The 22,642-nt window shown below is 45.5% G+C and overlaps 2 protein-coding genes and 1 long non-coding RNA gene across 3 annotated transcripts; all 3 read right to left on the reverse strand.

The window, feature by feature from the left end:
* Nucleotides 1-203: 203 nt before the first annotated feature.
* Nucleotides 204-2,983, reverse strand: LOC148112535 (uncharacterized). The gene is made up of 2 exons (XM_087874799.1): nt 2,818-2,983; nt 204-840 (listed from the first exon to the last, which is right to left on the reverse strand). Exons 1-2 carry the CDS (start codon nt 2,950-2,952, stop codon nt 436-438), a joined length of 540 nt encoding a protein of 179 aa, XP_087730925.1. The 5' UTR covers nt 2,953-2,983; the 3' UTR covers nt 204-435.
* Nucleotides 2,984-4,190: 1,207 nt separating this feature from the next.
* On the reverse strand, nt 4,191-8,439 carry LOC148112536 (uncharacterized). Its single transcript, XM_087875087.1, has 2 exons — nt 8,038-8,439; nt 4,191-5,033 (listed from the first exon to the last, which is right to left on the reverse strand). The coding sequence occupies exons 1-2, from the start codon at nt 8,049-8,051 to the stop codon at nt 4,631-4,633; spliced, it is 417 nt and encodes a 138-aa protein (XP_087731213.1). The 5' UTR covers nt 8,052-8,439; the 3' UTR covers nt 4,191-4,630.
* Nucleotides 8,440-11,227: 2,788 nt separating this feature from the next.
* On the reverse strand, nt 11,228-15,124 carry LOC117658514 (uncharacterized). The gene is made up of 2 exons (XR_004589290.3): nt 15,000-15,124; nt 11,228-11,626 (listed from the first exon to the last, which is right to left on the reverse strand). It is a non-coding gene; the product is annotated as an uncharacterized LOC117658514 (long non-coding RNA).
* Between the last annotated feature and the right edge of the window lie 7,518 nt (nt 15,125-22,642).

Here is a 22,642-nt window from a genome sequence, read left to right on the forward strand (position 1 = left end):
TTCGAACGGTCACTAAATGAACTGTCATAAGTCAAGGACTACCTTGTCAGATAGTCATGACATACCTATAAATTAGGGGAAATTTTTTTTAAAAGACCATAATTAGTTAGTTAGTTAATTAAATTTCTATACCGCCCTTCTCCCGAATTGTCGGCCTCCTTCCATTTAACCACAAAATATCAATGAAATGACAAAGACTCAGGTGTAATTAGGAGGCTTTACCTTAAAAGGAGCATAATGGCAATTAGGATGTAGAGAAACACTGCTCAAATTAGGATAAAATTAAGACACGTGGATTGAGGTGATCGCCGTAATCACCTAAAGAATTGGTGGGACTTCTTCTGCCGTGGCTGCAGGTTCCCAAGCCCCGTGGAAGGGAAAACCCGCTGGATTCGAAAACGCTTCCCGGTTCCCCTTGAAGAGCGTTGGGCATTTTCACCAAGTGAGCTGGAAGACTTTGATGGAAATGGGCACCAAGACATGCTTCGTGAAGAAGAAGATGATGACCGGAGGGATCAGGGAGAGGACGAAGGCGAAGAGCGATGGCAGCAGGCGTCCGAAGAAAGCGTCCAGGATGGGCCGAATCGACTTGATGAAGAGGAAGGTGGAAGGGATCACGTGGTCATAGATGATGAAGAAAGGGAGGAGGATGAAGAAGAGGAGGACAAAACTGACCCGCAGGAGGATGTCGCAGAACAGGAGTGTGAAACCGATGGACAGTAGTTTGCGGAGACAGCGAAACAGGCCGCCTAGGGTGAAGGCCATGTTCTTGCCGGAGGTCTCTCCGAGAAGGTTGGACTGGTTCCCCACCAACTGGTCCTGTTCCTTGATACAATGTCTCTGGAAAGAAGGAGCAGAGGTGGAGTTGTTTGCTCATTCATTCTTTCATTCATTCACTCACCCATCCATCCATCCATCCATCCATCCATTCATCCATCCAACCATCCGTCCATTCATTCAGCCATCCAACCATCCATACATCCATCTGTCCATCCAACCATCCAGCCAGTCAGCCATCCATCCATCCATCCATCCGTCCGTCCGTCCATTCATCCGTCCATTCAACCATTCAACCATCCATCCATCCATCCATCCATCCATCCATCTGTCCAGCCAGCCATCCAGCCATCCAGCTGTCCATCCGTCCGTCCGTCCATCTGTCCATCCATCCATCCATCCAACCATCCACCCATTCGTCTGTCCAGCCAGCCAGCCAGCTGTCCATCCATCCATCCGTCCGTCCATCCGTCCATCCAGCCAGCCAACCATCTATCCAGCCAGCCGTCCATCCATCCATCCATCCATCCATCCATCCATCCAACCGTCCATCCATCCATCCATCCAACCATCCATCCATCCATCCATCCATCCATCCATCTGTCCGTCCAGCCAGCCAACCAGCCATCCATCCATCCATCTATCCATCCATCCGTCCGTCCGTCCGTCCATTCATCTGTCCATCCATCCATTCAACCATCCATCCATCCAACCGTCCATCCATCCAGCTGTCCATTCAGCCAGCCTTTAGTCCCCAAAGTTTCCACCTTGGCAGTCTGCCCGGGGTGGTGGTCCTGGGGACATATGAATGGAAGGCTCATGCGTGTGTGAACAGCTCCATTGGTGCAAATGGAGCTTTGCACTTGAGCAGAAGGTGCTTCTGCTTGTACTCAATAGGTAGACAAAAATGCCAAAATGTCCTGTCTGAACATCTGGCTGACTGATCCAATCTGAGTCGGTCCCCAGGACCAGAGTTTTCTTCTTCCAAGCTTTCAGACTCATGCTGAAGCCCATTCTCAGGGAACGTGTCTCTCTCTCTCTCTCTTTCCAGAATGTGTGAAAATGTGACACACTAAGTTGGGGGAGAGGTTCCCTGAGAATGGGCTCCAGCACAAGTTCAAGAACAAACCTCTGGTCCTTGGGACCAATCCAGATTGGATCAGTCAGCCAGATGTTCAGTTGACTGTGAGCTCATGGAACGCGGCGACATTCCCACCAAAGTGGTACCTATTTATGTACTCGCATTTGCATGCTTTCAAACTGCTAGGTGGGCAGGAGCTGAGCCAAGAAATGGGAGCTCACCCCCATCGTCACATGGCGCTCAGGTCTCCTAACCCAGGTTGTCAGCTTTCCAGTTGACAAGCTCAGTGTCTTTAACCATCGTGCCCCCCTAAAATGTTTTCTACCGTGCCCCAAATTTATCAGTAGATTAAAAGGTAAAGGTATTCCCTGTCCAACTGTGCCTGATTCTAAGGCATGGTGCTCAGCTCCGTTTCTTGGCTGAGGGAGCCAGCATTGTCCGAAGACCCTTTCCGTGGTCATGTGGCCAGCAAGACTATACATCGGGATGCACAGAACGCTGTTACCTTCCCACCAACAGTGGTACCTATTTATCTACTCACATTTGCCTGCTTTCGAACAGCTAGGTTGGCAGGAGCTTAGGCAAGTAACGGGAACTCACCCCTTCTCATGGAGCTCAGGTCTCGAACCCAGGCTGTCGGCTTTCCAGCTGACAAGCTCCGTGCCTTTAACTGCCGAGCCATCATGCCCACCCCCCCAAAAGGTCCTCTGCTTTGCCCCAAATTTACTAGTAGATTAATCTACTGTCAGTCGTGTCTCACCTCCAGGCACAGTGCTCACCTCCGTTTCTTGGCCGAGGGAGCCGGCGTTGTCCGAAGACAATTTCTGTGGTCATGTCGCCAGCATGGCTATATGCCCATAGCGTATTTTAGATTAGGCCTCCGTAAATGTGTGTGGCTAAGAGGCAAGTAAAGTCAAAGCTTTTGCTGGAGTGATTTCGCCCATAGCAGCTAAACTCACCTTTCTCTTGTCTGTCCCACCATCTGACTGTCTCTTGTAGTTCCATTGGGCCATGTGCCCAGGGTTACTTTTGCCCGCCGTCTCTCCTCCAGAGGACAGTGGCCACTTCTTTAGCCATGTCTTCCCACCAGCCATGTGCCATGGGGAGAGAAGCTGGCTTTGCTTCCTTCCGGTGATGTCACAAACAGGAGTGGGTGGAGACTCCTGGCTCCGAGAAAGGAGAATATTTGTAGCTCAGGGTTGAAATGAGGGGCTCTCTGAGCTTGGCTGTTTTCTTGCAGACGTTTCCTGAACCAAAGTAGGTAATATTATCAGTGCTGGAAGGGAGGGGATTACACATAATGGAAGAGGGAGGAGGAGGAGGAGGGCTGTGGAGTCCTTTGCGCTGTCCGAGCTTGGTGGTTTGCAGACGTTTCATGACCCACCTAGGCAGTGGTGGGATTCAAGTAATTTAACAACCGGTTCTCTGCCCTAATGATTTCTTCCAACAACCAGTTTGCCAAACTGCTCAGAAAGTTAACAACCGGTTCTCCCGAATTGGTGCGAACCGGCTGAATCCCACCACTGGTGGATTCCACCAAACTGGCTGAATCCCACCAGTGCACCTAAATAACATCATCAGTGACACGCAAATTCGTGAAGCGTTCCATATTTTTATTAAGAGCCTGGTGGCGCAGCAGACTAATAGCCTGTTATTATCATCCAGCTGCCTGCAATTACTGCTAGTTCGAATCTCGCCAGGCTCAAGGTTGACTCAGCCTTCCATCCTTTCTAAGGTAGGTAAATTGAGGACCCAGTTTGTGGGGGCAATAAGCTGACTTTGTATAAATATACAAAAGTATGAAGGCTATTGCTTAAAAGCATTGTAAGCCGCCCTGAGTCTCCGGAGAAGGGCGGCATATAAATCAAATTTAAAAAAAAAAAAGTGCTAGATATTGCACTAGATATCTGCACCAAGCCTCACTTCCTTTCTAGCACTGATGATGTTATCTAATTGGGTAACGAAATGTCTGCAAAAATACAAGCAAGGTCAGAGAGCACCAAAGACTCCTCAGTCCTTCTCCTCCTAAGCCCCACTCCCTTCTAGCACTGATGATGTTCCTCAGGTGGGGGATGAAACATCGACAAGGAAACCACCAAGCCCAGAGAGCATCAAGGACCCCACGACCTGCCATTGCTTGGATTCATTCGTTTTTCTGATCAGCCATGCTCCCCTCGTGACCTTGAAGGATCAGAGCGGGGTGGAGAGAAACCATTGTTCCATCTAACAAGAAGCCCCTTACTTTTTTTTTTTTTTTGGTTACTATTTGAGGAGAGATGACGGCGTTTGAGACCAAAGAGATCCCTTAGGAACAACCAAGATGCCACCCCTCTGTTTTAGTGCTTAATTTATTCGAAAAGAAGCCCCAAACATTCGCCAGGACCACCCTAGAGATTCCTGGATAGGGACAAGAAAGTGGCAAGCGTTCTCCCACGCAGCATCCAAAGTAGGCGTTCCTCTTTTGCACCAATTCTGTTGGCCCATTTGCAAGACGTTCGAGTTTTGCTCCAATGAATCAACACAACTCTCTTTGGGGGAAAGCATGTGGCGGTGGTGGTGGGGAAACAGGGCTTACTAAAGGTCGGAAGTATGACATCCCTTGCGCATCTTCAGCAAAGACGATTCCAGCCATGGATCCAGGCGAGAGACACCCTAACTTGGAAGCTTCAGAGAGAAGAAGGGCAGAGCTGCAACGGGGAACCGAGCCAACACAAAAATAACAAAACGCCAACCGGAGCCTCTGTTGCATCTTTCTACGGCCTCCACCTCCGCTCACCAGGTAAGCTTCACTAACTTGAAATAACTGGGGAAGAGGAAGAGATGCAAACAGCAGCCGGCCGTCAGCGGAAGGAGGAGAGCGCTGAAGAAAAGCAGGAGGGCCCCCAGGACGTCATTGTAGAAGATTTCGCTCGCCGGCGCTAAGGAGTCAAGAAAGATCAGCGAGGCGGGCACCATGTGGTCGCGCAGGATGGCCAGAGGGATGGAGAAGGAGACGATGACGTGGAAAAGGATCTCGGCCAGGAAGATGCTGTAGATCAAGACGGCCAACATCAGCACCGTCTGCTCGACAGCCCCGAGACATTTGCTAGCGAGGGAACCCAGGGCGAAGACCAGCCTGTGTTTCGGAGTCAGGGGTGACTTGGGAAGGGCGGTCTCCCCAAATCTTCCTTGGTGCCTGTAAGGGAGAAAGGGGAGACAGGTGTTGAAGGATCTACTTGAGGGACCAGCTGTCCCGTTCACTCACACACACACAAAACGGTGGTTTAGTGGGTTTATTAATATTCCCCAGCAATTCCGTTCACCCCGAACCCCAGAACTTTCCCAATTAAATCCAGCCAAAAGCAGATCGATGCTAGTAGGTGCTTGAACATTTCCCACACAAAATAATCCTACCAGGCAAAATGAAATCCACAACACAAGAGAGTTCACAAGGCAAGAAAAACTGAGCATTTACAATAGCAATAGCCCTTAGACTTTATATATCGCTTCACAGTGCTTTTACGGCCCTCTCTAAGTGGTTTACAGAGTCAGCCTATCAACCCCCCCAACAATCGGGGTCCTCATTTTACCCACCACGGAAGGAAGGGAAGGCTGAGTCTTGAGCTGCCAAATTGCAGGCAGCCGGCAGGCAGCAGAAGTAGCCTGCAGTACTGCACTCTAACTCCTGCGCCACCACGGCTCTCAAGGCACGATCCAAGTCAAGGCACGGTGTCAATCCAAAAAGCAAGGCAGGAATCATGACAACCAGGAAACACACAGCTAGGAAATGAACACGTCGTTCCCAGCATCGCTTTCCCCTCTCTCTCTGTGGTGCTAAATAGGCAGCTTCCGGTGCAGCCCATCAAGAAGGGACGAAGCTGCCTCTTCGCGAGCAATCTGGCCGACCTTCGCTGCTCCTGCCTCTTCTCTGCCCTACGTGTTCTTGGATCAAGGGCAGAAGGCAGTTCCTCCTCCTCATCGCTGGCCAGCTGCAGCTGCGTTCTTTCGGTACCTGAAGCCTCAGGGCTGTCCTGCTGCAGCTGAGCTTCAGCCAAATCCCACTCGGATGACTGGTCCTCGGAGCCATTGACCAACTGCCCTCCTGATGTGACCAGGACTGGTTCATCCACCTCCGAATTGACATTTAGAGAGGTATCTGGGGAAGCGTTTGGGGGAGTCATCTCAACATCAGCTATGCAGAGCCAATCATGTCCCGGCCATCTCTCAGCTGGATTACTGCAGTGCACTTGCCATGGGGCTGCCCTTGAAGAGTACAAGTAGTCCTCGACTTATGACCAGAATTGAGCCCGAAATTTCTGTTGCTAAGTGAGACAACTGCTTAAAATGGAGTTTTGCCCTATTTTAGTCTTTCTCGCCACCGTTGTTAAGGCAAGGGATTGGACTAGAAGACCTTCAAGGTCCCTTCCAGCCACATCGTTGAATTCTGGGGTCTTTGGTGCCCTCTGAGCTTGGTTGTTCTCCTTGCAGACGTTTCATGACCCAACTAGATAACATAATCTGTGCTAGTAAGAAATAGTTGGGTCACAAAATGTCTGCAAGAAAACAAGCTCAGAGAGTACCAAGGATCCCAAAATCCTCCTCCTCCTCCTCCTCCTCCTCTCTACAAACCTCACTCCCTTTTAGCACACATGATGTTAACATGTGAACATGTTATGAAACGTCTGCAAGAAAATGTCTAGTTTAGGGCAGTGGTGGAATTCAAATTTTTTTACTACCGGTTCTGTGGGCGCGGCTTGGTGGGCGTGGCAGGGGAAGGAAACTGCAAAATCCCCATTCCCACCCCACTCTGGGGCCAGCCAGAGGTCATGTTTGCCGGTTCTCCGAACTACTCAAAATTTCCGCTACTGATTCTCCAGAACCTGTCAGAACCTGCTGAATAGCACCCCTGGTTCAGAGGTTGGCAACCTTAAACACTCAAAGAGCCACAAATAGCTAACAGGAAGCCCCCCGTTCAATTCTGGAGCCGACCGGAAGTCCAGTTCCCTCACCATAGAGTCTCCTCCTAGTGTGGCATCCTTTTTCCTCTACCTGTCCTAACCGAAAGCCCTATCAATTGTGGAGCCGACAGGTGGACAGGAAACCGCAGCAGAGGGATGAAAGAGCCACATGCGGCTCCAGAGCCACAGGTTGCCGACCCCTGGTTTCTTTTAATGAAAAGAAGGACTGGGATGACATGATAGCAGTCTTCTAAAAGCACCTGAAGGCAGGACAAGAAGCAACGGGTGGAAACTAATCAAGGAGAGAAGCAATTTAGAACTAAGGAGAAATCTCCTGACAGTGAGAACAATTAACCAGTGGAACAACTTGCCACCAGAAGTTCATTGGAAGTTTTTAAGAAGAGATTAGACAGACATTTGTCTGAAATGGTATAAGGTTTCCTGCCTGAGCAGAGGGTTGGACTAGAAGACCTCCAAGCTCCCTTCCAACTCTGTTATTCTGCTAAATTAACCAAGCTCAGAGAGCAGCAAGGATCCCACGGTTCAACCCTTGAGCCACAAAGATTCTCTTCCATCAAAAAAACAATGGATCTGTTTTCTCAGATGTTGGCTTCCTCGACTTTGATCCTTGCTTTCAATTCCGTTGTCAAGTTTCCGAAAGATGCCCTAATTAATTCATGAGCCATGATCCAAACTTCAAAGGAAATATAGTCATTTATTAGGAGCAACATTCCGGCAATACTCGGATGCAGTTAGGACTGATCCTACGTAGATTTACGTTCCCCTATGACCCCGTCTCTCCCCTCCTCTCTGGCCATGTCATAAATCACCTTCTCCAATTACCCACTTTGGCTGGCTGTGAAACCTAACACCCTCCTTCTGATTGCGGTCAGGAAGAATGTATGGAATTCACTTCAGTTCTCCCTCCCTCCTGCTCATGGCAACTTGAAAGCTTTGCAAGTTGACACCCGTTTAGTTTTATTCGTCCACCCAAGAGGTCTGACGAAGGTCAACGGCGGGTGAAGAAGGAACATCTCGCCACTTCACAAAGATCTGAACTCAGCACATCTGATCTTAGGGCAGTGTTTCTCAACCTTGGTAGCTTGAAGATGGGTGGACTTCAAGCTTCCAAGGTTGAGAAACATTGTCTTAGGCCCTCTTGATCTGTTGGGTTTACAATTCCCATCCCATCTCGCTTGACCAAACACCTTCTCCAGATGTCAACAGAGGTCTCGGTCTTACCGGCTGCTCTCCATGCTTGTCCTTAGGAGCTGCCCTTCGACTCCAGTTCTGTCTTCATTCCTTCTCCTAGATCTTCCCCCAATTGGTGACGCTCTCTCCCCAGGTGTTCACATCCAAAGAGTTGTGGCCTTGTAAGGCCCACTAACCTGAGGGACAGCAACTTGTGACCTCATGCTGTGGCCGCTGATGTCACAAATTAGCTTGGCCATCAACCGAGTAGCATCTCTTAGGAGCAAAACTTCTCCATTAGATCGACAACAAAAATATCTTTTCTCTCTCTCTTTCTCTCTCTCTGTACCAGTTGCTCGTTAGAACTCTTTTCTTTAGCTCCCATTTTTCTCCCTCTTCTTTTATTCGGGAGTTGAATAAAATCGGAAATAGCTTGATAAAAGAGGTGGAAATCTATAAAGGAGGGAGAGAAAGAAAACAGCTTACAATTCTTGGTCTGTAGATAGTCCAAGACTAGGGTTACTCAACGGCAGTGGTGAAATTCAATTTTTTTTACTACCGGTTCTGTGGGCGTGGCTTGGTGGGTGTGGTGTGGCTTGGTGGGCATGGCAGGGGAAGGATACTGCAAAATCTCCATTCCCACCCCACTCTGGGGCCAGCCAGAGGTAGTATTTGCCGGTTCTCCAAACTACTCAAAATTTCCACTACCGGTTCGCCAGAACCTGTTGGATTTCACCCCTGCTCAATGGTGGGGTGTTGGACTCAACAACTACAATGCCAATAGAGTGCTGGGAATTATGGAGCCAACGATTTATAAGACTGTAAGCATCAGAAAGGACTTTGGGGATTATCTAGATCACTATTTCTCAACCTTGGGAACTTGAAGATGGGTGGACTTCAACTCCCAGAATTCCCCAGCCAGCTTGTAAAAAGGGATAGAGCTGGGAGGGATCTTGGAGGTCTTCTAATCCAGTCCCCTGCTCAAGCATAAACGTGCATGAACGTGACTTATGGCCGTTTTTCACAGTTACGACCTTGGTCACGTGATTCAAAATCCAGATGCTTGGCAACTGGTTCCTATTTATGACGGTTGCAGTGGCCCCGGGCTCATGCCATCCCCTTTTGCTTAAACTTCTGACAAGCGAAGTTCCTAAAACATTTTATTCAAACATAATTGGAAAGAGTTTTTTGGTCAGTATGATACGAAAAAGACGTGGAGATTCTAGAAAGAGCGCAGAGGAGAGCAACAAAGATGATTAGGGGGCTGGCGGCCAAAATATATGAAGAACGGTTGCAGGAATTCCATTCGTTTAATGGAAAAAAAGGGGATAACAGGATAGCACTGTTCCAATATTTGAGGGGCTGCCACAAAGAAGAGAGGGACATCTTATTCTCCAAAGCACCTCTAAAGACAGGACGAGAATGATGTTGGATTCTGTCACTGCGTTTTTTTTATTTACCAGCTGAGCTCTCATTTCTGGACTATCAGACTTTCCGTAGCTTGCCAAGAATCCTTATCAGTAAGCTAAACTACACATGTCTCTCCACCCACATTCCACATTTTCACATTTCTTTTCTTTCTTCTCTTGCCAAGAGATGTCCGGCTGCTGAGAAGTAGCCGATAAGAACTTTTTCAAAAATGTCACAATTAATTTTAGACAGTTAGATGTTTTATTTTCTTTACAACAAATAAATGAGTTTATTAGAAGATATATCTTCGGGTTTTGTTTTCTTAAAGTATGCTCGCAAGGAAAAGTCTCGATCCACTCCACTTAATCAAGGCGCGATTATCCCAAAGGCAGAATGGGATTAATCAGCGCCCTGACAGATTCTTCAAACAATTGGGTTAGAAGGGACCTTAGAGGTCTTCTAGTCCAACCCCTTGCTCGAGCAGGAGATCCTATATCATTCCAGACTGATCTCTTCTTTGAAAAAGCCTCCAGTGATGGAGCACCCACAACGTCTGGTGGCAAGTCGTTCCACCGGTTCGTTGATTTGTTTCTGGCCAACCATAAACCCAGGAAGGTGGTCTCATTTGGGCAGCTTAAGGTTTGATCTGGACATGAAATAAATATTAACAGAGGGAAAGAATCAAGATCACGTGAAATGTTAAGACCGCTTTATAAAACTTTAGTAAGACCACACTTGGAAATATCGCGTCCAGTTTTGGTCACCACGATGTAAAAAAGGTGTGGAGACTCTAGAAAGAGTGCAGAGAAGAGCAACCAAGAGGATTAGGGGACTGGAGGCTAAAATATATGAAGAATGGTTGCAGGAACTGGGTATGTCTAGTTTGATGAAGAGAAGGACTAGGGAGACAGGATAGCAGTCTTCCGATATCTCAGGGGCTGCCCCAAAGAAGAGGGAGTCAAGCTATTCTCCAAAGCACCTGAGGGTAGGACAAGAAGCAATGGGTGGAAACTAATCAAGGAAAGAAGTGTTAAGATTATTGTTGTTGTGTTACCAACCAGCAGAGTGTATGCACAAGGAAACATTGCTGAGAGCAATGAATAAGAGATGTGCAAACTGGTTTATCAAAAGCTTACTTTATAGTAGAAAAACAGTCTCATAGTCTTTAAACAAATTCCAAGTCTTTGCCAGTAAAATCAGTCCAGTAGTTACAGATATCTTCTTACCAAACAAACCGTAGTTGGTTAGAATAACAAACTCACTCTGGTTCACAAACCACGATGGTTGCAGATCCATCCAACGATGATTAGCAGATAACAACTCCTCTCAATGGTAGCTTATCATATCAGCTTCATCATCAATGGCAGCATAGCATAGCAGTAATTGAACACGTTACCATACCTTGCTTAAATACTCTCACAACCAGACATTACCTAATTACAGCATGACTCAGCATTACAATGACTCAGCAGGAAAACCTTTAAAGTAACGTAATACATTTACAGATTAAAGTTACAGTACACTTATATTGCCTGGACAACTTGTTAGGCTCAAACCATATCCTAACAAGAAGCAACCTGGAATTAAGGAGAAATTTCCTGATGAGAACAATTACTCAGTGGAGCACCTTGCCTCCAGAAGTTGTGGATGCTCCATCATTGGAGGTCTTTAAGAAGAGATTGGCCAACATTTGCAGACCTCCGAGATCCCACTCAACTCTATTATTCTGGTGTTCAGAACCGCCTCCATGATCCTCACCCACACGGTTGAGTTGCCCAAGCTTGGAGCCCCCTCTCCCTTCCCTTCCCAAGAAATTCAGCCTAGGACTCTGTCCTCCAAGGTGCTCTATTCAAGTTAGGCTCATCAAAGAGGTTCATTGCAGCGAAACTGTAGGGTCAGGATCTCCCTCATCCACTGCAGGCAGAAGAGGAGAAGCAGGGCAGACAGCAAAAACTGGAAGATGAGCAGCGCCGATGGGACGAGGGTGCTGAAGAAGACCTGGAGGGCGGCAAAGAAGAGTGTGGTGCAGAGCAGGGCCACGTAGGCGGTGAAAGCACAAAGCCCCAGGAACACGACGATGCTTATGAGCATCCGGAGGCCACTGAGGACGGCCTCCAGAAATCCACTGTCACTCGGTGCTGCCTCGACTTGGCTACTAGGAGATGACAGGAACGGGGACAATTGCGGTGATGATGGTAGAGGTGTCTCCAGGAAATCCATGGCGGTGGCCCTGGAGAGGAAAAGAAACGGGGCATACTTTCTACAGCGGCACTGGTGGGACACAGAGGTAGGGCTGGCACTGAGCAGAAGACCATTCAGAAGGTATGTGAGAACCCGGATCTATGACAGTTTGCCACAGCCAATTCGCCATGGCCAACTCACCATGGTCAATTCACCATGGCCAACTCATTGCAAGACAACTCACCATGGTCAACTCACCACGGTCAACTTGCTCTGATCAACTCGCCATGGTCAACTTTCCATGGCCAACTTTCCATGACCAACTTTCCATGGGTCAACTTTCCATGGTCAACTCATCATGGTCAACTCACCATGGCCAACTCACCACGGTCAACTTGCCATGGTCAACTCACCACAGTCAACTCACCATGGCCAACTCACCACGGTCAACTTGCTATGATCAACTCGCCATGGTCAACTCACCATGGCCAACTTGCCATGACCAACTTGCCATGGGTCAACTTGCCATGGTCAACTCACCATGGTCAACTCACCAAGGTCAACTTGCCATGGTCAACTCACCACAGTTAACTTGCTACGGTCAACTCACCATGGTCAACTTACTATGGCCAACTCATTGTAGGACAACTCATCCCGGCCATCTTGCTACAGGATAACTTGATTCGGGACAAGAGTTACACTAATATCAAAGAAAGGATGGAATAGAATCATTATAGAAAGGATGCAAAAGGAGGGACAGAATGAGAGGTGAATGGCAAACATTAAAATAATTTTTATTCGTTTTCAATAATTAAATAGAAATGTTAAATTGTCCCGTGGCGAGTTGGCCGTGGTCAGTTGTCTCACAGCGAGTTGGCTACAACAAGTTGGCCATGGCGAGTTGTCCCATTGGCTGGAAAGCCATCTAAGATCGCTTCCTCTTTGCAAGGCCCACCGTTGGCTTCAGCTCTCCAACTTTCCGGAGCCAAGAGAGACAATCGTTTGACTCGGTCCCCCTCCCACATGGCTCAGCCCCTAGCAAAGTTTGGTAGATCTTGGAAAAAGCTAAACCAGGTCAGGCCTAAACAACTTGAACGACAAGTTCTCAAGAAAACTCAGGACTGTCCCCAAAGCTGCTTTTTCAAAAGTCAGTGTTTTCCTTGACGACATTTTGCTTCTTCTGCTGAAAGCTTCAGCAGTTGCAAGAAGGTTCCACGCGCACCATGCAGGGGTGAAATGCTCCCGGTTCAGACCGGATCGCCCGATCCGGTAGCGATGGCGGCGGGTGGTTCGGAGAACCGGTAGCAGAAATCCCTGTGCCCCCCCACCACCATCACCATGCCCACCTGAGCCGCACGATCATCAGAGGCTTTTTTTTTTTTACTTTTAAAAGCATTTTTTCTACAACCTCTTCCGACGAAAAAATGCTTTTAAAAGTTAAAAAAAAAAGCCTCTGATGATCGTGCGGCTCAGCTGGGATCATCAGAGGCTTTTCAAAGCATTTTTTTCTGCAACCTCTTGGCCGAAGAAGTGGTAAAAAAAAATGATTTGAAAAGTCTCTGACGATCCCAGCTGAGTTGCCTGATCGGCAGAGGCTTTTCAAAGCATTAGAAAAAATGCTTTGAAAAGTTTTTTTTTAAAAAAAGTTGGCCACGCCCACCCACTCACATTACCCCCACCACCACCAAGCCACGCCCACAGAACCGGTAGTAACACATTTTATATTTCACCCCTGACACCATGTGCACGATTTGGGTGAACCTGAAGGCAGAGTTCAACCTCCAAGTGGCCTCAACAACTCTCAGAGAGAATGCAAACAGCCAGATGACTGTGTAAGGCATAGCCGTCTTTCATTTTCCGCCATTCCTCAGGCAGAACTGAGGAAGCTTCCTGGATGAGGAGCAAAACGTCTTCAAGGAAAAACAAAGTCCAGTTGCCTTCTGAAGAAGCAACTTTGGGACAACCAGGATCTGGATGACAGAGAATCTCTGTAAACAAAAATCTCAGGACTGTGAGCTGGATTTGAGGACTGAAGAAATTCTTCCAAATAGTCCATCAGAACCACATCTGCCTTGGGACCAAAAAATACGTTCAAGAGTAGAGCTAGACTTAAATTTTATTCTGCTTTTGCTTCATTTTAAATCTCTCAGAAAAAGGTCTCCCATTCCTACGCTGTCTTCACAAGTGAAGGCCAGTGATTTAACATGAGAAATATCACTTAGGATCAAAAGATATCGATCCAAAAACCTCTCTCTTTTTGCTAATAATCACAACTCTCTGTGATTGGAGTGTATCGCCTGATTGCCACCCAGTCCCAATCTAAAGTATCACCCCAAGTGGGCACCTTCTGGATAGAAGTGGCACCTTGGCACTCAACTGCTTCTCCAGAACTGAAGAAGCTTCCTAGATGAGAAGCGAAATGTCTTCAAGGAAAAACAAAGGACGTCCAAATTGCCTTTTGGAAAAAAACACCTTTGCGATTGGAACTCAGGATAAATAACCTTACTCCAGCGGGATAATGCTACCTTTCAACCTCAACGACGTTAAGATGGGTGAGCCGAGGTGGCGCAGTGGTTAGAGTGCAGTAGTGCAGCTACTTCAGCTGACTGCTAGTTCAGCAGATCAGCGGATCAAATCTCACCGGCTCAAGGTTGACTCAGCCTTCCATCCTTCCGAGGTGGGTAAAATGAGGACCCAGATTGTTGGGGACAATATGCCAGTTAGTATACTGTCTTTGGTGTAAGCCGCCCTGAGTCCTCGGAGAGTGGGCGGCATAGAAATATGACTAATAAATAAATAATAATAAACTTCAACTCCCAGAATTCCCCAGCCAGCTTGGCCCAAGGCCTCTTTCCTCTCAACCTTAGGAACTTTAAGACGGATGGACTTCAACTCCCAGAATTCCACAGTCCACCCATCTTAAAGTTCTTAAGGTTGAAAGGCCTTGGGCCAAGCTGGCTGGGGAATTCTGGGAGTTGAAGTCCACCCGTCTTAAAGCTACTAGGTTTGAGAAATACTGCTGTAGAAATACAGTATTTTCTCTCATTTTAACCCTTCAAACTAACCATAACTTACCTTCGGCCCAGCCAATGGTCTAATTACGTTCAAACTAGGATTGGAGCTTTTATACCTATTCCAAACCACCACCACTACCCCGATATCTGGGTCCAGGAAAGCACGATGGGCGGGACTCATGTGCCCCACAAGCTCATCTCTTGGAGAGGGCCAAGCATTTCGGTCAACTGTAAACCATCCCGTTCAATAATTGGGCGAAGACCATCAGACTCAACGCTTGCAATGAAGTTCAACCATCAAGCTCAACCATCAAGCTCACCAGAGCTTGGATGAAATTTTCTGAAGGTCCCTGAAGGCACCTGTGAACCATCACACCTGGATGGTCTCACCTCGGACAGCCGTCCTACCTGTTTCCGTAAAGTCAGTTCAGCATTTGATGTTTTCTTCGCATCCGGCCTTGTGCGTGAAACCTGGACCCATTGATGGGGCGAGGTATCTCCCCTTCCCCATCCCATCCAAAGGAGACTGCCCACCTTAGGAGGGGCATCTCTGCTTGACCACTGATGTCACAAACCGAGCTAGGTCCACAGCTGACCCTACAAGTCAAGTTGGGTGTTGTTGGTTGCAGTCAATGGGGAAGAACTGGTCAGATTGCCAAATAACAACAACGACAACAACAGGAAAAGATTCGAATATTTTCACTTGGTGAGAAATGCCCAGGTAACCCTCAACTTACGACCGCCAAAATTTATGTTGCTAAGGGAAACATTTTGTTATTTTTACCACCTTTCTTGCCTCAGCTGTGAGGTAAAATCCCGGCAGTCGTTAAGTCAGTAACACGGTTGTTAAATGCATCTTGTTTCTCCGCGGACTTTGTCGGAACGTCGCAAAAAGGGGATCGTGTGACACACACACACACACCCCGGGGGCACTGTCGTAAATGTGAGTCAGTTGTCAAGCATCCCGAATGTACGTGTATCACGTGACCCCCAGGGATGCTGCAATGGTCATAAGTGTGAAAGATGGCCATAAGTCAAGTCGTAAGTGCCATTGTAGCTTCAAAGGGTCGCTAAGTGAATTGTTGTTAAGTCGAGTCTGTCGGGAAACAGCTCGAATGGAAAAATTGACCAAAAATGAAGACGCTGATATGAAAATAATGCAGAAGATTTTCGTTTTTTTAATCTCATGAGGTTTAAACTCATGAATTATGCAAACGAAAAATATGGTTGTTTACTCCCGGATCCTACATTCCTTGCTAATTTAATTCAAAAAGGTTACGTGCATTTTGCCTCTATATTCTTTTCACTGCATTGTAAATAAAATTAAATAACAGCGTTCTATTCCTTAAACCATGGAATTTGTCACATCAGGAACTGTTTGGGGTTATCAAGCCTTGAGTACGGCAAATGGGATATATATGCTTGTGTATAGCATGTGTATATGAGTATTATATTATGTGGGGGTAGATAATATATACTTTTGAGAGCAGGCAAGAGAATTTCATTGTTAATGTGGGCCAGTGTGCGCCCAGAAAAAAAGGACAAAAGGTTATCTTATCTCTTATCTCTTATTTCATATCTTACTTATCTCATCTCATCCTATATCTTACATTTTAAATCTTATATCTATCACTTCTTATATCTATCATATCTTATATCTCTTACATCTTATATGTATCTTATATCATATGTATCATATCTTATATCTAATATCTTATATATCATATTATATCTATCATAAATCTTACATGTATCTTATATTTTCTATCTTCTATCTAATATCTTCTATCTATCTTATATTATATCTATCATAGCTTATATCTCACATCATATATCTATCATAAATCTTATATCTATCTTATATTATATCTATCATAGCTTATATCTCACATCATATATCTATCATAAATCTTATATCTCTTATATTTTATATCTATCATATATTTTATCTAATATCGTATATCTATATCTTATATCTCATATCTATCTTATATCTATCATATCTTATATCTATCATATCATATGGCTGACGCCATCGCTGGCTATTGGGGGCGAATCACTCGCCCCCACGGAGAGGGCTCGTAACTTGGGCGTCCTCCTGGACGCACGGCTGTCGTTAGAAGATCATTTGGCGGCCGTGGCCAGGGGGGCTTTTTATCAGGTCCGCCTGATACGCCAGTTGCGCCCCTTTCTAGATCGGGACTCCCTACGCACAGGCACTCAGGCACTCGTCATTTCCCGCCTGGACTACTGCAACGCTCTCTACATGGGGCTCCCCCTGGGGTGCACCCGGAGGCTCCAGCTGGTCCAGAACGCGGCCGCGCGGGGGATTTTGGGGGCGACGAGGCGCTCCCACGTGACACCTCTCCTGCGCGAGCTGCACTGGCTCCCGGTGGTCTTCCGGGTGCGCTTCAAGGTGTTGGTGACCACCTTTAAAGCGCTCCATGGCTTAGGGCCGGGGTACTTACGAGACCGCCTTCTGCCACCAATAGCCTCCCACCGGCCAGTACGCTCGCACAGAGTGGGCCTCCTCAGGGTGCCGTCCGCCAGACAATGTCGGCTGGCGACCCCCAGGGGGAGAGCCTTCTCTGTGGCGGCGCCCACCCTCTGGAACAACCTCCCCCCAGAGCTACGTACAATAACAGACCTCCGGATTTTTCGTCGGGCCCTAAAAACCCATTTATTTCAACTAGCTGGGCTGGCTTGAGTCAAATTTTAAACGGATTTTAAATTGGAATGTTTTAATTACGGCCAAAATTATTTAATTATTTTAAACAGTTTTTAGATTTTGTATGTTTTGTATGTATGTCTTGTTTTTACTTTGGCTGTTCACCGCCCTGAGTCCTACATTGGAGAAGGGCGGTATAGAAATTTAAACAAATAAATAAATAAATATCATATCTATCATAGCTTATATCTCATATCTCATATATCTATATTCAATCATATCTATCTATTATATCTATTATATTATATCTATCTATTATATATATTATATCTATCTATTATATCTATCTATTATATCTAATTTCTGTCATATCATATCATATCATATCTGGTCTGACCTGGTCTGATGATGGGGTTTTAAGGGTTTTAATGGGTTAATTTTAAATTTTTTAGATCTTAGTCTTTGTTTTTATTGTGGCTTGTGTTTTATTGTTGTGAGCCGCCCTGAATCCATTCTGAGATAGGACGGCATATAAGCCGAATAAAATAAATAAATAAAATAAATAAATATCTAATATTATCATATATCTCTTACATCTTATATCTATCTTATATCATATCTATCATGATTTTATATATCGTATGTTATATCTTAAATCTTATTTCTATCATATCTCATATCTATCATATCATACATCGTATATTTATATCTATCATATCTTATATTTTATATTGACAATATCTTATATGTATCATATCGTATCTAACTTATATCTCATCTTTTATCTCATCTCATCTCACCATTTGCAGCCTTCCCAGCTGGCTTCCGACAATCAAGCTCAACGTGGGAAAACAGATTCATTTAACGTCCGTATGATTTGCCTAACAACTGCATTGATTCGCTTAAGAACTGTGCCAAAAAAAGGTCGTAAAAGGCGGCAAACCTCACTTAACAACTGCCCCGCTTAGCGATGGATAACAGCTGTGGGCTCGAGCGTGGTCGTGAGTCCAGACTTACCTTTAACCAGCTGTTTTTTACTTTCTTTTTCCCAACCCCTGTCTTTTAATCATTGTATTCAGCTTTCTTTCTGATTTAGGGTGGTTTTTTGTTTTGTTTTTTAACGCAGTATAAATTCCATTTATCTTTTTGGGGACCGGATCTGGTCACATGCCTTTTTTTTTTTTTAATCTGAAAAATGTAAATTTAAACCAGGGGGAAGGGGGAGAAGACCACGAAAGCGTCTGGTGACTTTATTACCACAAGTAAGGCAAGTTCAGTGTCCCCGATGGGCACCTGGCGTCCCACCAGGACCCCAGGACTTGGCCTCCTAGTCCCGGGAGAAGACGGCCGAGAGGAACACAAGGAGCAAAGCCGAGATGATGTAGTAGAAGATGCGGAGTCTAAGGTGGGAGCTGACGCGGAGCAGATCCACAAAAGGGAAGGCCAGCGGGTCCATCCCTAAGTTGCTGAAGAACTGTTCGTGGACCCTCTCGTTCCCCAAGAAGTAGTAGACGGACCAGACCAGGAGGCAGAAGTTGAAGCTGGTCATTATTGTTTCCCACATGCTGTTGCTCCTTCTGGGCTCCTAAGATGGACCGGACCATTGCGGATCAGCAAGCAGCAGCTTCCCTAGAAAAGACCAGAATTGGATGGTTGTCCCAGAAAGACATAAAGTTAGAGATGGTCTGGAGGGAATGGGGACAGGATGGGTGGGTGGATGGAGGGATGGAGGGATGGAGGGATGGAGGGATGGGTGAATTGATAGATGAATGAATTGCTGGAGGGATGGCTGGATGGGCAGGTGGATGAACTGATGGATGGATGAATTGATGGACAGATGGATGGATGGATGGATGGATGGATGGATGGATGGATGGACGAACGGATGAATTGCATGATTGGACAGATGGATGGATGGATGATAGACAAGAGAGAGAAAGATAGGTGATGATAGGTAGATAGATAGGTAGATAGATAGATAGATAGATAGATAGATAGATAGATAGATAGATAGATAGATAGATAGATAGATAGATAGATAGATATGGATGGACAGATGGATGGGTGAATTTTTTTTTTTTAATTTTGATTTATATGCCACCCTTCTCCAGAGACTCGGGGCAGCTTACAAGGCGTTAAGCAATAGCCTTCATCCTTTTGTATATTTATACAAAGTCAGCTTATTGCCCCCACAAACTGGGTCCTCAATTTACCTACCTTAGAAAGGATGGAAGGCTGAGTCAACCTTGAGCCTGGCGAGATTCGAACCTGCAGTAATTGCAGGCAGCTGGTCTTAATAACAGGGTGCTTTAGACCACTGTACTACCAAGGCTCCTATTGCATGATTGGACAGATGGATGGATGATAGACAAGAGAGAGAGAGAGAGAGAGACAGAGAGACAGAGAGACAGAGAGACAGAGAGACAGAGAGACAGAGAGGGATGGATGACGGATGAATTGATTGATGAATGAATTGCTGGCCGGCTGGCTGGCTGGAGGGAGGGATGGACAGATTGATGGATAAATTGATAGATGCATGGATGGATGGATGAATGGATGGATGAATTGATGGATTGTTTTTCAATCTTGACAACTTTAAGATGTGTGGACTTTAACTCCCAGAGTTTCCCAGCCATCAAGCTGGTTAGGGAATTCTATGAGTTGAAGTCAGATTGATTGATGGCTGGATTGATAATTGATTGATTAATTGATTGATTGATTGAAGTAGTGTTTCCCAAACTTGGCCTCTTTAAAATGTGCAGATGTCAAGCCAAGGACTACCTGTATTATTATGTAAAAATTGGAAGTTGAGGTTGTATGTTGTTAATTTTATTCTGCTGCCCCCAAAAGAGTTGGAGGTCGATGTTTTCCTTTTCCTTTTCCCTTTTATCCTACACTTTTTTCCTTTTTCCCTTGCCCTTCCCTATTTTCCCACTACTCTCATTTTTCTTTCTATTTTTCACGTTTAAGATCTTGACAAACCAATAAAAATTTGATCGGGAAAAAAAAAAAACCCACAACATTCTAAACCTCAGTTAAAATGTTACGCTTGGCAAGATAACGGGGATAGAAGAAGCCGAGTGAGTGAATCCAGCTTGTAGGGCTATCGTAGTCAGATGAAGAGTTGTGTCTAAGCAGATCGACTAAGTCCTTGAAAACAAAGCCATGATCTAGCCGAACTTACCACACTGTGTGAATGTAGTTCTTTGCCGCTTTATCTGACCTGGTTCAGTCTGTGGTGTGAATCGAGCCTCTTGTTTGGCATCTCCTAGGATCTCAAGAGCTGACCCATTGCCTAAAGTTGACTGAAAGAACAGAACAACAGAGTCGGAAGGGACCTTGGAGGTCTTCTAGTCCAGCCCTTTGCCCAAGCAGGAGACCTCATACCAGTGTTTCTCAACCTTGGTAGCTTGAAGATGGGTGGACTTCAACTCCCAGAATCCCCCAGCCAGCGGCACTCAGGCAAAACGGCCATCAACGGGCACATAGAGATGGACCACATTTACACACCATTCAAAAGAGACAATCCAAAAGCTAAAAGATCACTGCACTTCCTGGCCAGAAATAAAATACCCACAAGAGCAGAGATTAACACAGTGTTTCTCAACCTTGGAAGCTTGAAGATGGGTGGACTTCAACTCCCAGAATCCCCCAGCCAGCAGCACTCAGACAAAATGGCCATCGACGGGCACATAGAGATGGACCACATTTACACACCATTCAAAAGAGACAATCCAAAAGCTAAAAGATCACTGCACTTCCTGGCCAGAAATAAAATACCCACAAGAGCAGAGATTAACACAGTTTTTCTCAACCTTGGTAGCTTGAAGATGGGTGAACTTCAACTCCCAGAATCCCCCAGCCAGCAGCGCTGGCTGGGGGATTCTGGGAGTTGAAGTCCATCCATCTTCAAGCTACCAAGGTTGAGAAACACTGTTCTATCCATTGCTTCTTCTCCTGCCTTTAGGTGCTTTGGAGAATAGGTGGACCCCTTCTTCTTTATGCAATCCTTCAGATATTTTAGCTTTTTTTAAAAAAGTGTTTTATTTAAGAAGCATTAAAAACATTGGACACAGTGTGACCATCCTGGTCTTAACATATCCATACATATTCTTTCCATAACAACAAATACAATTACTATTTAACATACATTGCTACTTTGTTCTCATATACATAACCCTTGTCTTCATTTACTATCTATTTACTATTTGTTTACTATTTACATTTATTAATACTATCCAGCATTAATTCTACAAACCCTAACCCAAGACAAATTCCTTGTGTGCCCAATCACACTTGGCCAATAAAAAATTCTATTCTATTCTATTCTACTCTACTCTACTCTACTCTACTCTACTCTACTCTACTCTACTCTACTCTACTCTTCTCTACTTCTACTCTACTCTACTCTACTCTACTCTACTCCTATTCTATTCTATTCTACTCTACTCTACTCTACTCTACTCTACTCTACTCCTATTGTACTCTACTCTACTCTACTCTACTCCTATTCTATTCTACTCTACTCTACTCTACTCTACTTTACTCCTATTCTACTCTACTCTACTCTATTCTACTCTACTCTACTCTACTCTACTCCTATTGTACTCTACTCTACTCTACTCTACTCTACTCTACTCTACTCTACTCCTATTCTATTCTACTCTACTCTACTCTACTCTACTCTACTTTACTCCTATTCTACTCTACTCTACTCTACTCTACTCTACTCTACTCTACTCTACTCTACTCCTATTCTATTCTACTCTACTCTACTCTACTCCTATTGTACTCTACTCTACTCTACTCTACTTTACTCCTACTCTACTCTACTCTACTCTACTCTACTCTATTCTATTCTTATTCTATTCTTATTCTATTCTATTCCAACTCCTTTCCTCCTTTCCAACCAATAATACACTTTATTCCAGATTTTATAATATTCTGTGCATAAACCATCCTTACTGCTGTTATTACATGAAGCATTAAGTATATTGATTCTTTGCTACGATTCCCTTTTCTGATTCCTAGTAAGAATAATTCTGCTTTTAAATCTTACGTTTTGTTCTAATATCTCCTCCAGCCATGCCTTCATTTGGTGCCAGGACTCTCTGGCTTTTTTTACATAACCACCACATGTGGTAGATATTTTAGCTTTTGACCTGGGGGCTCCAGACCTCTCAACAAGCAGGCCCAAATCTCACCTGTAAAATGAAGACGCCGAAAGCTGGCGGGAGCCAAAGCTCCCTCCAGCTGATTTGCTGGTCCTCAACGGATCCATCTTCAACTTCCCAACTTCTCTCCGAGAAACTCCATTGTGAAGCAGAGAGCGAAGCCCCCGCCCATCTCTGAGGTCACTGACCAATCGAGTGGAACCTTCTGT

This window comes from Pantherophis guttatus, chromosome 8 (assembly GCF_059756535.1).
Source record: "Pantherophis guttatus breed Tessera chromosome 8, ASM5975653v1, whole genome shotgun sequence".
Classification (NCBI taxonomy): Eukaryota; Metazoa; Chordata; class Lepidosauria; order Squamata; family Colubridae; genus Pantherophis; species Pantherophis guttatus.

Excerpts from the sequence above, each read along its gene's own strand:
- LOC148112535 (XM_087874799.1), bottom strand. The coding sequence starts at position 2,952 with ATGGCTGGTGGGAAGACATGGCTAAAGAAGTGGCCACTGTCCTCTGGA. Across the intron at positions 841-2,817 it reads GTGGGACAGACAAGAGAAAG|AGACATTGTATCAAGGAACA; the intron begins GTGAGTTTAGCT and ends CCTTCTTTCCAG.